General features: G+C 43.0%; 1 protein-coding gene across 1 annotated transcript in view; it reads left to right on the top strand.

The window, feature by feature from the left end:
* AKR1D1 (aldo-keto reductase family 1 member D1) overlaps positions 1-7,245 on the top strand; it is a 34,811-nt gene extending 27,566 nt beyond the window's left edge. The window contains exons 5-9 of the mRNA XM_009094238.4: positions 329-451; positions 2,182-2,291; positions 2,773-2,938; positions 3,718-3,800; positions 7,084-7,245. Coding sequence (XP_009092486.2) covers positions 329-451; positions 2,182-2,291; positions 2,773-2,938; positions 3,718-3,800; positions 7,084-7,126 — 525 coding nt within the window. The 3' untranslated portion in view covers positions 7,127-7,245. The remainder of the gene's footprint in view (positions 1-328; positions 452-2,181; positions 2,292-2,772; positions 2,939-3,717; positions 3,801-7,083) is intronic.
* Positions 7,246-17,859: the final 10,614 nt, after the last annotated feature.

The following is a 17,859-nucleotide window of genomic DNA, read 5'->3' on the forward strand; positions in this document are numbered from 1 at the left end:
TAAAGCAGCATAAAGTAAGCAAAACTCTGTAAAAGCGGTTGTCTGGCACTTAAGTACCTATATCTCAGGTTAAATCTTTCTGCTCTCTGAGGGTAGACAATTTCTACCCTCACAGGAGGTAAGAAACATTCAGGCTTGGTCTGGAAATCAGGTCAACACAGGAACAGAGTTTGGTTTGTCTGGACAACACCACTCATGCTAATAGAGCTGTTAGTTCTGCTGCAGCAAAGGGTCTCAGTAATGGTCTCTCTTCCACCTCTTTCTAAAATGCACGCTCCAAGAAATCAAGCCAACATGTGGGATTCCTCTTGTCTTGCTTTCTTTGCAGGCTCTGGAGGCATGTAAAGATGCTGGCTTGGCAAAGTCAATTGGAGTATCCAATTTCAACCGCAGGCAACTGGAGATGATCATGAACAAGCCAGGACTTAAGTACAAACCTGTCAGCAACCAGGTATGACTGCAAGCCAAGGGCAGTGCCTGCAACAGTGCCACTGCCCTTTGGGGAATGCAAACACACATCCTAAGCCACCACATACAGAAAGGTGATGTGTACTTTGCCACAGATGCTGGCCTCCATGCTTCCATTTCTAGCTTGCAAATTTTACTCTTCCAATCTAGGCTAAAGATTAATATTTGAAGCTCTGAGCAATCGCTCAGTTTCTGCTCCAGGACTGTAAAACCGGTGCCTCTGTGCCAAAGCTCCATAACAAGATTGAATGCTGAGTCAAAGCAGATCTTAGATTTCAGCCATGTGCCTTACTTCAAGTCCAAAAATTCCCAAGAAAGCCATCCAGAGCTAACCAGTGCTCAATGAAGCCATGTCTACCTTAGTTAACACCAGCACAACCCTACAGATCCTGAGTCACTCTAGGCTTCTCAAGGGTAAAAGCCGTTAGAAGCAACTCCTGAATTTCCTGTACTTGCTCTTTTGTACTTTTCCTATAAGGCATTTTTAAGAGATAGAGAAAACATTCAATTAAAGGAGACCCTGTTACGTGACTGGCCCTAGTGGAACAATCCCGTGAGGATGACAGGCACATCCGAGTTAAATTACAGCAGCGCAGCTCTGAGGAGGTGACAAGTGGCAGCGACCCATCTGAGTGCCCAGTACCTTTGGCTCTGGCATTTGGCAGGTCTCTGCATTTCCTAGAAATCTCTGGGAAGCCCTTCTGACTTGTCTGGCACAAATATCCACATTAGTAGTAATAGAGATGAGGCCAGGGACCAACCAGGACCAACTTCCCACTCCCAGCACGTGGCCTGGAGGGCTGGAATGGCCATAAGGCAGGGCAGGGAGGCTGGCCACAGCTTTAATTTCTGTATTTGGCCTGGAGGGAAAGGCTGCCTGTGGGGATAGGAAACTCCAGCACCCTTCCCTGGTATTAACATGCCCAGCGGGTGCAAAAGGCAATTGCTGTTTCTGGCGTGCCCCTAAGACTGCACTGAGCATTGCTGATGCTTCCTGGGGTTGAGGAAAACCAGGCAAAAGATTAAGCTCAGCTTAGGGCAGATGGCCAGCAAGCATAGAAGTGCCAGATAGCTTCAGACTTGCCAGATAGCAACCACTGCAAACCGTGGTTGCTCTGTCACCTTTTAGACATCCATTTCCCAGAGTCTGAGATCACAGCCAGAATATGCATGCCTGTGAGAGAACAGTGTTGGCAACGTGGGAGGGCACAGCTCGCAACAAGGTCATCATCTCACCTTTTGAATAATGCCCCCCACCTTTCTAACTGGGACAATTTATGCCAACACTTCCTAAAAAAAAGATCAGATTAGTCATCCTGAATGCAAGAGGCAGAGAAATGGAGAACTGACCCACATGAGATGGGTTTCCTTCTCAGTCTACTTGTCTAGTGAGTTTGCCTCACCTCGATAATCCCCAATTATGCCACCTTTCCACTGCAGGCCAATAAAAGTTCCCTGCAGCCAAATTATGGTGGCAGATGTTAATCTGCTGTCCACCAAAAAAAAAAAAAAAAAAAAAAAAAAAAAAAAAAAAATCAATCATCCAGCAATGTACAATTAGAATAGTAACCACAGATGGTGTTTCCCTATTCCTTAATTTACATCTATCCTTTCCTAAAAGCATCACCTGGTCTGTAGCTCTCACAAATATTGGGATATCTCTTCTGTGTCTGGTCCTATTGATTAGTCATCCTTTCTCTGCTACTCTTGCAGGTAGAATGCCATCCCTACTTCACCCAACCCAAACTCCTAGAATTTTGCAGGCAACATGACATCGTTATTGTTGGGTACAGCCCATTGGGAACATCAAGGGATGAATCATGGTAAGTCCCCATGTTACTTTCAAATAGAGGGACAATATCCAGGGGAACATAGCTCTTCACTGCTGGGTCTCCGTGCAAAACACCTCTGCCCTCATTTTTTAAAGTGGTTTTGAACCTCAGTGTCTAAATGTTACTGTTGTGAGTATAAACTTTCAACACTCCTGCTGTATGCTGTCATCAAAGAATGCTAGGTGTCTGCATAGGAGGTTGCCTTAGGTGTCCTCTAACAGAAGGCAAGTGTTTGGAACAGGGAGCATGTGAGGCTTAGTTGAGGAAGAAGAAACGAAGTCAACGTTAGGACATCACACAGGAAATTGCCTTTGACAACGTGCCAACCTAAGAGCCAAAGCTTTTCTCCTGTTTTTCACCCTACTTGTCAAAAGGTGCAGTGTTATGTCCACAGACAGGTAGATGCCCCTATGTTTTGACATTAAAGATGAGGAGGTTTTCAGTTTTCTTTTTCTTTCCACTTTTTTTCCAGGGTAAATGTGTCCTCCCCTCCTTTACTGAAGGATCCTGTGCTGAATGCCATTGGCAAGAAATACAACAAGACCGCGGCACAGATTGCTTTGCGTTTCAACGTCCAGCGAGGGGTAGTGGTGATCCCAAAAAGTTTCAATCCACAACGCATCAGAGAGAATTTCCAGGTAAATTCATACTCCAGTAGTACATGGACAAATCCACTTACATTGGCTTAGCCCCAGTAGAAGGAAATTTCCCTGTTTTTTCTGTAGACATATGTAAGGCTTTACCAGTGGTAAACTTTGCCATATTTGATTCTTCTTGTCCCCACCACTAAATGGTAACAAGGTATGACAATAACAGTGCATAGAGGAAATTTTAGTGTCTTTTAACTCTCTGGAGCAGCTAAAGCTCCAGCTGGTCATATGTCCCAGAGCAGCAGCTGCTGCAGTGAGCAGGACAAGCAAGATGAGGTAACTCAGTAGGTCAGCAGCCCAAGGCTGCAGGAGCTCAGGAAGGACTGATTGATTTTTCTGCCCTGTCTTCAGGTATGGGACAGCTCTGCTAGGAAAGGGTTGCTGCACAGAAGTGTGACAGAAAGGTTCACAACCATGCCACCAAAAAACATTTGGTTTGACTACCACCCAAAAATAAGATTATTTTGTTCTTGCATCCCTTGCAGCATTCAGTACTCACACTGCTCCCTACTTCCCCTGGAAATACATTGCTTTCAAAGCTGGTGTCTCAGTATTGCCAGACTACCTTCCATTTCTTGCAAAAAAGGTGTAGGCAAATGTGACTGGGCTTATTCATGTCCTCGAGACTCCTGCAAATGCAAGTAAGCATGGGCTTGTGGGAGAGATACAGGGAGAAGGAGGGATTGTATTTCTGGAATCTGGAACATATGAAGGTTGATAATGACAAGAAATGCTAACTAACACATTCCTAACATCTCTTCCATTAGATCTTTGACTTCTCCCTCACTGAGCAAGAGATGAAAGAAATTGAAGCCCTGAACAAAAATGTTCGTTATGTGGAACTGTTAATGTAAGTACAGGAGAAATCCTAGATCTGCATAGGGCATTCCTGTTCTTTCAGAGAATTGTAAAAAAAAACAACTTCCTTTTAATATTAACTTTTGCATAAACAACCCTATTCTAAGGTAAGGCTCGAATATGAGAGACTTTTAAAGCAGCCTGAATATGCTCCTGGACCTATTGCAAAAATAAATGTACAATATTTGCCTGCAGCTCAGGTTCTCAAAGCCCACCTAGTAGAAAGTGAATGTATCTTGCTATTCCATCTGTCCTCTATTTCCTTAAACTCCTTCTGCTATGTGGTGAATGGTGGTCTCAGACATTGCTAAGGCATAGCATCATCCCTGTCTAGAAGTGTGGATATTGGAGCTGAAATTCAAATAAAATTGAATTATACTTTCTTCTAAAAAAACCCAGATGAACAGAAAGCTTGTTTGACTGCTAGACCTAATTATCTCTTCTGAGACCTATCAAGGCTTGATCTCTTGTTGCTTGTCACCTAAAACTTACCATCCAAGATAGTTTTACTTCACCTGAAAGCTCAGACCTAGCCAACAATCCCTCTCTTCCAGAGCATAAGGCTGTTTGTTTATCCTTCACCTCAAAAGTATCTACAGCTTATGGCCAAACTTTGTTTTCCTCTTTGCAGGGTACTCAATAAGTAACCAAATGCTAGAGATTAATTTCCTGCTAAATTGTAGCATGAAATGAAAAGCATTGATACAGCATCAATAGCACTCTAAAATGTTGACCATTGCTCAAAAGATACAGGGAAATGTTGCAAAGAAACAAACAAACCACTTACTGTGCTGCATAAATATGATCAAAAATATGCACTAAGTTAAAAGCATCATAATGGAGATAATTTTTCACATTTAAGCTCAGCCAGGTGCTCTGAAGCTTTACTTTCTTAAAACTTAAAATAGCCTTCCATCAATTAGCAGTACTTAGTTCCAGAGGGCTTCTCACAAATGGCCTCAGAGATTCTTAAGTGTGTTTTGGTATCTGACACAGTTTGGTTTTATATAAAAAAATGAGTTATAGCATCATTTAAATTTTGAAGATTATATACACGAAATGTAACCTTGGTGCAAATTCAAGAGCCTTTCCCAGAAGCAAAGTCAAAGGCTGCAAATGCCTACGGGGGAAGAACTTTATATGCTAAGAATCAAAAAAACTGATAAGTTAAATGCTTTGCTTTATTAGACTGAATTTGGTCATAGGAGGCCACCAAGAATATAAGGAAAACAGGATGCATAGGAGGGGCATTGGCAGCTCTAGTTTTCACAAGACCTCTGTGCTTGGGGAAAAATGTTTAAGTACAATCTGATCTCAGCTATGAAAAAGGCCTTATTGGAAAAGTGATGTTGCCACGTAAGGAGCAGATATATAGATTTATATATATAGATATACATGCCTACTCTGCGTTACCACACTGAAGTGTCTGGAATTGACACTGCATCAGACAAATTACCAGCCTAAACACATTTCTTGTTTCATCCAGCAATCTGTATCTGAAAAAGTCAAACCACGATACGGAAAGACTTTTGGTTAGTCAACTTTGTGCAAAACCTTTGACTGCTGTGATACACATGCAGTCAAACGCCAGCAGGAATGGAAAAATCCAGCTTTTTTCTGGTTCTTCCTCTCATCAGCTACCATAAAGGGTACTGTGTGCAAACCTGTTGTTCCAAGGGTATGAGTAAGCCCATGCAAACAGGATAACGCAATCAGTGGAATGAATTAGCAAGTTAAGCATCTGAGAAGAAAATGGAGGTTTTATAAAAAGATCAGTACTTCAGGAAATCTTAATCTGAAGTTGTTTCTTCTCCTCTTGGAGAAATCTGGAAGCATTGTGCAGGGCAAGTTTTACATTAATGTATCTGCTTGATTTATCTTATGCTCCCATTCTCTGCTATGGATGTAGTTCCTTGCCAGCTATGCCAAGCTGCACTGACTCCTCCAAGTGAATCATTTTCACTCAAAGGACTCAGACTTTTGAATATGTGAGATCTGATTAGCAAGCATGCTCAGTAGATGAAAAGTAGAGATAATGACACTGGCAACTCAGACATCATTAAATTATACTGAAGTCAAACAAGCCAAAGTGTTGTGGCTTGTTTTGTTTTTGGGATTTTTTTTTCAACCAGCTCAATCTGTTAATGTGTAAACACTTGATCTTGGCTGAATATTGGAATGAAATGTTTTGACACAACCAATTCAAAATGTTTGATGCCTTCCAGTTAGTTACCTTCAATATTGTGAAATGTGTCCTTCCTTCCCAGACTGGAACGATTCATGGCTGGATAAAGGCCAGTATTTGTTGTGCTGTGCTGTAAGGCAAGGCAGCCAGCTGCCATGGTGCACCTGAGAATGCTCTTCAGAAATTTTTCATTTAGCTAATGGAAAGTGTTTGTCAAGCCAGGGCTTGTGATTTAGCATCAGCTTCTCAAATAAACAAGAAAACCCACAACAGAAAACAGCTACCTCTCTCCTAAGTCTGCCAATAATGGGCAAACACAGTGTTATTTTTTTCACCTGAAGTTGACCCTGGGAATTTTCTTCTTGCCTTTTATAATGATCCTGGATTGTGCATCTTCCCTGAGCATGCAGTTTCTAAAACAAAGCATGAAACGTCTCTTTGTTAGGATGCACCCATGACCATCCCTTTCTCCCCTGAACAGGGTCATCCCAAAGCTTATTTGTAAATTCTCTGCCACAGTAGATACTGGCAGAATATCTATGTGTGGGCTGAGCTAGAGGACAGCCAGACTTAGCTTAGGTGTGGCAGCTGCTTGGGGAAAGCACCACCCAGACCTGTTCATGCCAGCTCTTAGGGCATAAGACAAAGTAGAACAGTCTGGTGTCTCTACCTCTTCTTCACATATAGCCCTTATTTCTAGGTGTCTTTCTAGACATCTGAACAAAGTCTTCCCCTTCCACAATTCAGCACACATGATGAAGCCATCCCCCTTTCCTGAAACACTACTACTCTCCTGAGTTAAATAGTGAGAATAGTTGATGTCCAGAGTCCTGTTGATTTTCCTCATCTCTCCTTAAGATATGCAGTCTGTAGGCCTGTCACTGTCCTCTCCTTAAATACACAGGCTTGCTTCCAACTCTGCAGGGGGCAGTTATTCAGAGCAGAACAGCTTCTGGATAAGTAGGAGAGCCTTTCATGAAGGCCATATATATATTGCAAGGAAGAGGTTTGCTGGGCACAGGTTAATTGCAGTGGTTTGATATCTTGCTTCACCCAAGGAGCTCACTTGCCCAATCTGACCTTTCCACAGGTGGCGTGACCATCCAGAGTACCCCTTCAATGATGAATACTGAAAAAGAGGTGGCTCTGGACAGCCAGCCAATGCTGTTAGGCTTTGCTGAGAGACACTCAACGTTTGGTGCTTTGTCTTCATGTAAGGCTGTTCAAACTAGCATTAAAAACATGACATGTATTTCTTTTTGTATTGTCAGTCTCTTCTTGTTATTGGTGATCAAATCTATTTAATTCATTGAATCTCTGGTTTTGGCATATCAGACTTTAATGCTGAACACTGAACATTCAAGACTAACTGCTGATAAAACTTAAGATTTCTCCTAAAAACAAGCTTGCTAGTTCAAACCAAATCAGTTTCACTTAATGGAATATTCTTCACTTAATCTGAAACAAAACTTTCCATTTCAGTAGGTGTGAGGCAGAATCAGAATCATAGAATGGGCAAAGTTTGAAGAGGCCACAGAGGGGTCACGTGGTCCAAACCTGTACCATTTTCTCTTGCAGCTCGAGTAAGAGAAAGTCAAGAGTGGTGAACTAAGTGAATCTGATATATATGCACATATTTTTGCTGATATGGACTAAGTATGTGCACTGCTTCATGCAATGAAGCCCATTTAACTCTGACCAGAGCGTTCTGCAGCTGCACAAGTGAGCTTTATTCCATAGGTACATCCCAGCTGGCTCCACATGGAACTAGTTCAAGCCCTAAAGCATTACAAGCACGTTTGTATTCCCACATACACACACCCCTCAGCTGAGGGCCTGTTCTGTGTAAAACAAAAGACAGTGTGTGATACTTGTATTACATAGTACTTGTTATTCAAGGGTGGCATTAGCTAGCATTGCATACACAACCTGCAGCTACAACAAGGGAGGTCCTCATCTCATGAGATTAAAAATCCCTTAAACTTCTTTCCTGCTCCACTAACTGATATTAAACCAAGAAAATTTTTGTTCACTTAAAAATTCTTATAAACATGAAGGCAGAATCATGTACACCAGGGTAAGGAAGACTGACTCCTTCAGCATGAACTTCTTTTTCAGACCACTTGTTTGCAGCCTGTAGGTGCATCTGCCCATATCCACACCTGCAGAAGGCTGCTTTGCCTCCCTCCAGAGCCCAAGAACCCCAGTTTCCTGCCACCGAAAGAGTACATGAGAGGTATCAGAGAAGAAACGAAACCATACAGTCATAGAGAGAGAGTACTTCATGTACCAGAATGTACGTGCATTGGAAAATGTGTCATACATAAGCTTCAGTCTATAGCATCTGCTTTTATTTATTACCATTGCTATTTATTATCCCTGGAGTGACTGGAGCAGGAAAATGCCAGAGCGTACAGTTCACGGAAACTCTTCTGTATGGTCATGGTGTGCTCCTCAGAGCTGAGACAAAGAGGGACAGGGATGACCACTTCACAGGAGCAGCAGGGAAGGCTCCCAACAGGGTCAAGTGGAAATGCATCCCTGGATGAACTCAGTGGGCACCGCTGGAGAAGTCAGGCCCCTTCAGCAGGGGTGGCCTTCATGTAGCATTTATAAATCCATTCATAAATCTATGCCAACAAGGAAGAATTCTGCTTCATGGTGGTTACCCAAGGGCAATTCCCATTTTATTCTATTACCCACTTAGACCAGAGGGGGATATAAGAAACAAAACTGGGGCAGATGTGTGTTTCTCCTCAGCTACATTATAAATCTCCATTAGAAATCAATTTCCATTAGAAATCTCCTGGTGTAGATCTAAGGACAATCCCAAGGTCAGGTGGAACTCTGCACCCAGGGGTGTTCAGAACCACTGTCACAAGTCCTGCTTTGCCCCTTTGCAAACAGCTGAGGTCCTGGTCAAAAAACTGAATAAAATCCAAGTCTAAATTCAAGTGCCAGAGAGGAGGAGTTACCACCGTACCCAACATGTTATTCCAGTTGCTTCATAAGTACAAGCCCTAAATAGACCTCACAAGGCTCAACTGCTTAACAGTAGCACTGTACAAATTTTTGCACTGTAACTTGACCAGGTGCCATTCTCCAATCACAGCCAACATTCAGGCCAGGTTTGGCAAAGCTCTTGTTGTCTACAACTGCAAATGTCAACTAGTGCTTAGCTTAAATGCTCACACCAGCCCCTTCTGCAGCTCACTGCTTTTTCCAGGCATCCTCCTCCCTCAGGTCAGGCAGCACTGGAGATTCTAATAAAGCAGGTGACCTTGTACATGTAAGTAAGGAAGACAATACAGTGAAACCTCTCTAACAGGGAATACCATATAATCAAATATTCAACCTATACTGATTAAATAATACAGGACAAATTGTGAGAGTTCCTCCTGCCCAAGTCATGCCATCAAATTCCTCCCCCTCTAATTTTAATAGAATCCTCCTCCTCCTCCTTTGCATTGCCTCATTTGTATCTGATGAAAAAAGATTCAGCCTCTTCCCAGGGGCAAATGCACCCATACTAGTTTCCATCAGTTATGAAACTGCTACTGACATATAGCCTACTTTTCCCCTCACACTGTGCTCAGTTTCAGACCATTGCTCCCCATTGCTCTCCAACTTGCCCTACAAAGAAAAGGTTGAGATGGAGGATATAAATGGGCCTGCAGGTGGGAGCTTGGGAAACCCATTCTACCAGCAGCTGCACAAGGAGAGAGAAAAGCCTGACCTGCAGCCCCAAGTATGATTTGCTTCCATCTAGCACATTACAGAGTCTTACTGGCCTCACTGCCTGATGTGAAACACATCACTTGGAATGGTCACGTAGTGCCCTGCTTCAACTGGAAGGGTACAGCATGGACAGAGGGGCCTTCAGCACCTTCTGCTCTGACAGGACTCACACGTGACAAGAATAGACCCAGTCATGTACTAAAAAATTAACTCACATTTATGGTAAATAACCTGAATTGTTTGTGACTCTTTGTATAGCAGCAAAGTGAAGTGAAATCCAAAAGATACTTCCTTCAGCTACGCACAAGTTACTTTACAGCAAAGAGGACGAACTATGCAGCACTTCAGATTCTTTTAGCAAACTAAGAGCTGGTGTGGTCAGCAGAAATCCAGGTGATGTGCTAACATCCCTAGTAGCATAGCCGTTGCCACAGCAGTTGATTAGAGCCCAGGCTTACCTGGCATTCTCTGCTGTTACACAAGCTCAGGGCAGAGCACAGGGCTGTGGATGCAGCAGCCGTGGGCATGTGCACCCTCACGTTCAGCGGGTGGAGCAACAGGAAAGCACGGCACAGGAACCGCGCAACGTGCTGACACCACCCCACCCTGCACTGCACAGGGACAGGAATTTGTTCCCCCACAGGGAGGCAGAGCTTCCTCTCCCCCAAGACTAAGCATCTGGAATAGGAGTCTGTTTCAGAAAGGACATGCATCCATTCTATTTTCAATTTTCCCTAAAGTTGCGCAAGAGAAATAGGGAAAATAGTAAGACGCAAAGTGGGATGAACACTGTACATTTTTACAGTCTTACATTAAAGAATGCCCCTTGGATTTATATCACGTTTTTGTACCACAAAGCTGCCAAGAGACTTTACAAGAGTGTGGAGGAAAATTCAAGTGGCCATATCAAACCATCAACCAGAATTAGGACGCAATTTTGGATAGACAGAAATGGATACAGGGAAAGGAAGGAAGTACCTGTAGTACTGTATTTTTTCACCTGTTGCCTGGCAGTAAGGCCTGGGTGCAAAAATGAGATCTCTTCTCCTGGTCAAAGTGTAATGATAACTGAGGGCAGATAGTGAGTTTTGCAAACAGGGAGGATAGGTGACCACAAAAGGCAATGCCTTCGGCTGCATGCAGCAGGGTCATTATTTAATGACACTTCTTCATTTCATTCTTTTCTGGTATCCAACAAAGCCCAAAAGTTGTTCACCTCCAGACTGGTAGAATATTTAACCATTACCACTTTCTTGGGAAGTGCAAAGGTATTCCACAGCAGAGAGGTTGGTACATTCCTTAACTAATTAAGATCATCTTGCAACTAGAATCAGAGTTGATTCAACAACGTGGGAATTGTTTAAGTATGGAAGCAAAGCCAGTGTTACAGGGACTCTTAAATGAAAAGAAATCACACGCCTGTGCGCAAGACAGTTCTCAAATCTCCACAGCAAGCAGTGAGGACAAACTCAGATCCCTTGAGTAGAGCAAGTCAAATTTGAAGATTTAAGATGAGACAACAACCTTTCTACTGTGAGTAAAACCAGTGTCTCCTTGTTGCTATCTGCCAGACACCAAAACACTTTTAAATAAATTAGTTTCGTATTTGCAAGACAATTTCCTTATTTTTGGGGGAGGGGAAGGAAGGGAGGGATCTGCTGTTCCAAAATATTTTTCCCAGCTCTCAACAAGAAAATTCACACGTCTAGGGGTAAGCACTGGAGTGGAGAAGAAAGTCCGTAAGAGAGTGACATGTTAGAATGAGATTCAGCAGGCTTATTTCACTTGTGACCTAAACTGCAAACACATTTGCCTTTGGGGGCAGAGTAATCAGCACGTAGTTGGGTACTAGAACAGTTTTTACACTAATTGATTCTCAGCAGTGCCATATTTCAGCTCTTCCCAATATCCTACTACCCTGGAGCAAAACCCCCAGCTTATAATAAAGGGCTTTGAGAGTGCAAAAGCCAAAAAAACTTAATTTTCCAATGCCAGACAGACTCCTTGGGGAACCCTAACTCAACATGCATGAGCAATACTCACAACAGGACAACACATTGCAAATAAAATGCAAAGCAGAACCAAATGGAAAAAGAGGACAGAAAGAAGGAGCTGGAAAGGAAGACAACACGTGTGCATAAACACTTACACATGGACACCAGGGGCACCACTGGAGGAAGCTGCTCAATTTCTGCTCTGTAGACTGCAGAGCTACCTGGGTGGAGGTCTCAGATCAGTCCAAGATCACTGAATGCAGCAAAGACAAAATTTTGCATCAGGACAAATGTACATTTAATTAAAGATAAATGAGAGCTTGTGCTGACCCAGAATATGTCTCAGAGAAACCTCGCACATAACAAAAGTCTGTGTTAGGGCAGGATGCTGAGGACATTGGGTAGGATCCTGCTGACAATGCAGCACATAAAAATCAGAAGTGACTCTGCTGACACAAGGTACAGATGCAAACCAGAGGCCCCTTGCCCTCACTGCAAGGAAACTCATCCCAAGTTTTCTCCTCCCCCAATTAACCAGATCAGGGCTGTTCTCCCAAGCCAGGACAGACCCTTGGGAAAGCTAGCTGAGGGTATTTTGCCTTTGTGACCTCTTCAGAAAACTATTTTGCTCCTCATGCTACTACCTCTGCTTCCACCTACAGGGTGACACCCTACCCTGTGTGTGAAATAGGGAGGTTTCCAAGAAAAGTGATCCCACTATCCCACATGCTCAGCAGCAATGGATCCAGACAGTCCAGAACAGCCCAAACCAGCTGTTTGGCAGCATACCTTACAGTCAATCCCTGCTTTTCCACTGTAGTGAGACTGCAGTCCTGCTTTCTTTTTCTACAGTATCATGAGGAGATTGCCTTTACATATTATTAGCTATATTGATCTGTACTTGAGGCACTTCAAAGAGGAACTTCCAACATTCAGAAAGATTCTTTCTTCTCTGTGGATCAGAAATCCACACCTACATTCAACATGCTATCTCTCTGCTCCCCTGTGAAGTACAGTCCATCCAGAACAGAGTGGGAGAGAAAAGCAGAAAAGTCAAGCACTGATTTAGGATTTTTACTAGTTTTTTTTCAATTCATGGCATTTAGAGCACACTAGGAGTCATGAATTTCCTTGGCAATCTACACCTCTCCAGGCCCAAGACCACCAAGTTACTTGGCTCACAGCCCTGTGTTTCCAGAATTGGTCTTTTAGTGTGCAAGACTTTGAGGCCATAAGAGCAATTTCAGAGTGCACGGTAGGAGGAAGGGGGGCTTCCCTTTCCTCAGTACTCAGAGCATGGCACAGGAAGTCAGTTTCAAATCTTTATGGGGGTTTTAACTAACATACCTCACCTTATCCAGTTACCAAGCCCTACAATCTCATGGAAGGCATCTGGCTCCATCTACACTGAACTTTTCAACTTTGCATGAGCCACTCATCAGGGTAAAAGGGGGAAATAGCTGAGAAACATAACGTACTTTCTTGGGAAGAAGGGCACTGGCAGTCCAGACCTCACCCTGGTCACTGGTGATGGGAAAACACAGAACAGGGATCAAACCTTTCCCCCTTTGTACTATGGCTCATCCCAGTGCTATGTGAGTTGCTCTCTTTGCTGTTTCTTTTGGACACAACACCAGTTATGTCATCAGAGAGGATCCTCTGAGTTGGAAAGGGTGATATGAGTATCAATTCCATCACAATATGAGTAAATGTAAATTTCACGGCATTTCTGGCATTTATTACTACAGTGACAGCAAGCCCTGCAGTGACCCTCAAGCAAACGCATGCCCTAGCAGGCTACAGAGATAGTACAGAAACAACTGAATTGATTTGCACCTCTTTCTCACTCAACAACTCCAGCACTCCACAGACATCAGTGACTGACCTTCTGTGACTTTCTTTGCCTCCTCTAAATCTTGTTCCTTGACCCTCTTTGCAGCTAAACACATCCATTCTTGTTCTGTCCCCTCTCACACGTGTCTTTTTGCCACATGTATGAACAAATAAATCAAACTTGGCTGCTGAGTGAGGGCTCCCTTCACACACTCTCACTCCCTGCAAAGATTACTTGGATGCTTGCCTTCATTTTTCTGGATTCTTCCTGTTCATTGAGGAAAGAGGCCTTGAAATGGTCCACCTCCAGGGAAAGGTTACTCACCTAAGGTATTTCCCAGGTCTGGGAAAACCTAGCATTTAAAAACAGTATTGAGTGTGAAGTACATTTTCCCAGTAGCATTTATGATGGAAGTGTGGATATGCTGTGCTAAGAGAAATTACAAACCAAAACTGATTAGGAGAGACAAAGCACTAGGAAACACATGGAAAATACTGCTTTTTAGTAATTTTGACCCTGTGAAGGTTTATGAACTTTGTGTGGAATAAAGGTCTGACATGCCCAACAGAATCCATTCTCTGGCAGAATCAAGACTGGAAAAGGGTTAAAATGGTGGTGAGGAAGCCAGCTGATAGATTATGGAGATTGACCTGTTTAGTGTGGTATGGAGAGCAACAAATATTCTCCTATTGCAAACCATATAATATGGGAGCTGCACTAGTCTCTACATTTATAGCCTATATCATGGTACAGGAATGAGAAAATATTCATACATTTGAGGAAATATTCAAAAAATTGAAGAAATCAAATATAATAATATTTTCATAAAAATTCATTTTTGACTGAATTTTTAACCATGCAGGGCCACTTTCTGGAAATCATGGCTACACTTTTTAAAGGGTATTGGGGTCTGAAGATAGTGGCTCCTGTAATGGCCAGTGCACAACACCTCCACATCAGATACTGCCCAGTCACCTGGACAGAGGAACATGATGAGAAGAGAATAACTTTCCCACATTGGCCTGCATGCTGCACACAGGATTACATGACTGAGGACTCTAAAGGGATTTTTGCAGTGTGAGGGTCATGTGCTGCTTGAGGCTTAATACTTTCAAGTTGTATTTCATTAAAGCACCTTTAAAAAAAAAAAGCTAGTGTTCCAAAAGAAAGACCAGAAAACAGAGATATATGGAGATTTTCAGCCAAGAGTTTGAGTCTATTTATGATTGCAGGCTCCTACAGTTATGCACACACACAGGCTGGGAATCCTGCCCTCTACAGTCTTGCCATATGTTCCCACAAGCAGGTGCTGGGATGAGGCACATCAGGTTCCACAGGCACCCAGAGCACCCCAAGAAGTACAACGCTTCACTGGTACTAAGGAATCACAGGCTGAGAGCGACCCAGCAGTTCAAACCCAGCAGTGGCACCAGAGACAGCCTCCCAGGGAATATCACTGCAGTCAAAAGAAACGTAAAAATTCAAACAAAATACTGAAGCCCTTTGCATTCTCCTAGCACCAGGTTGATATTAGGCACGGTTTAACCAGTTTGTCTGCAGTAGATTGTTTCACACCCACTTTGCAGTGTAGCTTGATGCTTTCTCTTCACAAAAAGGTCTTTCACAAACAAGACACCTGAAGCAACAACAAGAAGCATGTTTTCCCCCACATTTATCGAGTTTATTTTCAGTTCCTCAGAAGTCACTGCAGCCACCTCACAGACCCATCCTCTGATAAGGCAGAGACAGGTTCCTGCCTCCCCAGCAGGAGCTCAGCAGCCTAAGCTACCAAAACAGATTTATTACACTTGACACACTTCCTTTCCACCTACCCTGCAAGGAAAAGTGTCTTACCTGAGGGAAAGAAAAGGTGCAGTAAACCCAACAGCCTCCATCTCAGCAGAACTTCAACAAAAAAAGGAAATAGGCCACCACAACCTGAGAGACCCAGCAGCTGTGTTGAGCTTATGTGCTGCTAATTTCAAAAATCACAGGTGTAGGTAACCTCAGATAGCCCAGATTCCTGAGATGAGGAAGAGGTAGGAAAAAAGAGAAAAGCCCCTGAGCAAATTTCTGTGCTATATCTTTGGTGTAGGCCAGGGCTTGTACTGGGAGGTAAACCACTGAAAGTAGGAAGATAACAGTCTGTATATGGCTTTTAACTTACTTTTCCTTTCCACCACATGTGAAATTTAGCTCGACTGTTTCTGGGTCATCAGCCTGCAGATCTGCCTTAGTCATCTGGCTAGGGCGTTTGTAGAAGAACAAATAACTGAATCACAGTCTTTGCAGGAATTACTGTGAAGTAACTCCCTCCCTCCTCACCTTTCCTGTGTTCCCCAAGTCGAGGAAGCTGAAGGTCATAGCTGGGAGTGTGCCTGGGTCAGGGACTGGCTCACCAGGCAGCTTCGCAGGAAACCAACCTGTGCACGCTCTGCTGCCCCTTTGTTTGGGAGCAGCTCGTGCTTATAGGCAGTGGCACCCCCAACACCTGGGCAAGGGCCTGGATATGCCCACCAGAACCAGGAGACAGTGGGAGAATTCATCCTGTAAGGGCTGCACAGTACAGGAGCACTCACACAGATCCCCCGTCTCTTGAAAATTAAAGCAGGCAGGCAAAAAAAGCAAAAAGAGAAGCTTGAGATAAATGACATTTAACACTCCAAATTCTTCCTACATGTGGGTCCCAGGGGGCTTAAATCCATGCTCTCTACTGGGCCATTCACAAACAATTTTGTGAGTTATCCTCCTCAATGTAGGAGAGCAGTAGGTGGAAAGAGATCTATTACAATCTCTATTTGCAGGGTGAGGGCCTTGGATGTTGTACGGCTAACCACTGCAGGGTTGACATTTGATCCCACAGGCTTTGTGACTCTAAGATTGCATCTGGGGCTGTGGTGGGCACCAGGGCCGCAGAGAGCTCCCAAGGGGCATGGCTGTCAGAAGAAAGTTCAGAGAGTTGTAAGGCTCAGCCTACTTTCAGAGTGAATTAAACATTCATGTTTTGGTTGTAGGAAGGCTCCTACTTGCAATTTACCTTGCTTCTTGAGAAAAACATTAAGGTTTTCCCTCTAAAAAGCCACAGGCTAAGTATTTGCCCTTTCGGAAACTCACTGAGAAGAACAAAAAGAAATTCCACCACCTTTTAGCCAAATCTCTTCTCCACTCAATAAGCAGAGCAGAGCATTAAGCAAGACTGCAGTACATCTCAGTTTCCAACCTTTCTTAAACTTAAAATATCTGCTCTCCTTGACATTTTTGGACGTGTCCTAGCACAAGGTTTCAGGAGCTCTTTTAAACCTGTGCTTTCACAGTTTTTTCAGTTTATACAGTTTAGACAAATGACAACAGCCTCTGCCAGAGAACTCTTGCAGCCTTCTGATTAACTGAGTTCAGTGCTTCAGTTTATGAGGAAAGTTAAACTTTGTTTGTCTTTAATGCCTACTGTTTATAGCAGGAGACCCCAAGAACACACCCGGGATCCTACAAACATGGCTCTCACCTCTTTGGAGCTACTATTACGCATTAAGATGGAACTTTCCACCCATCTGGGAAACACTCCACTTTGCTGTAATTTCCAGAAGATTGCTTTCCTGCTGGGATCAGTCTACCCACAAAGGTTTTGACAGAAGGAGCTACACAAAACAGATTTTGCAAAGCAACATCCCTTTTTTTTGACTCGTTTCTTTTTCTATGCCACAAGTGATCACCATCAAAAAATGTATTTTGCTGGTTACTGAGTGTGAAGTTCAATGTGGACTGCCTGTGAATAAATTTCTCTAAACAAGTTCAGAGACAAGTAATTCCTTAGGATTTGCCCACAGTTAATTGTTTTCTGGATTTCTAGTAATTCACAGAATAAAATTACTTGGCCTTTCATGTTTTAATAAAATTTTCCTCTTCCAAACAATATGTAAAAGTTGTTGCTATGTTGCTACAGCTTCACAGAATTTTCTCCTCCAGTAGAAAACTACTCCTCTGGAAATATTTTGGCTTTGGTAATAAATCATCATAAAGTTATGAAATTTTATTTATGTATGTGTCTATGCTTAAATTTGTCACTGATTAACACGTTATTTACCCACATTTCTCCTCTGCGAATTTGTGTTGTCCTTTAATATAAGGAAACACTAAACTAGCACAATGTAGAGAACAACGCATTTACCCAGTGCCTCGATACTTACTGCTATCTTCATTCAGAACAGTCACAGAAATTTAATTAATACTCACTGTAATTCTAGCAAGTTTTTTTTTTTAAAGAGCAACTGAAAGTCCATGAATCCTTATGTATAACAAACAT

Source organism: Serinus canaria, chromosome 1A, assembly GCF_022539315.1.
Source record: "Serinus canaria isolate serCan28SL12 chromosome 1A, serCan2020, whole genome shotgun sequence".
NCBI lineage: Eukaryota > Metazoa > Chordata > Aves > Passeriformes > Fringillidae > Serinus > Serinus canaria.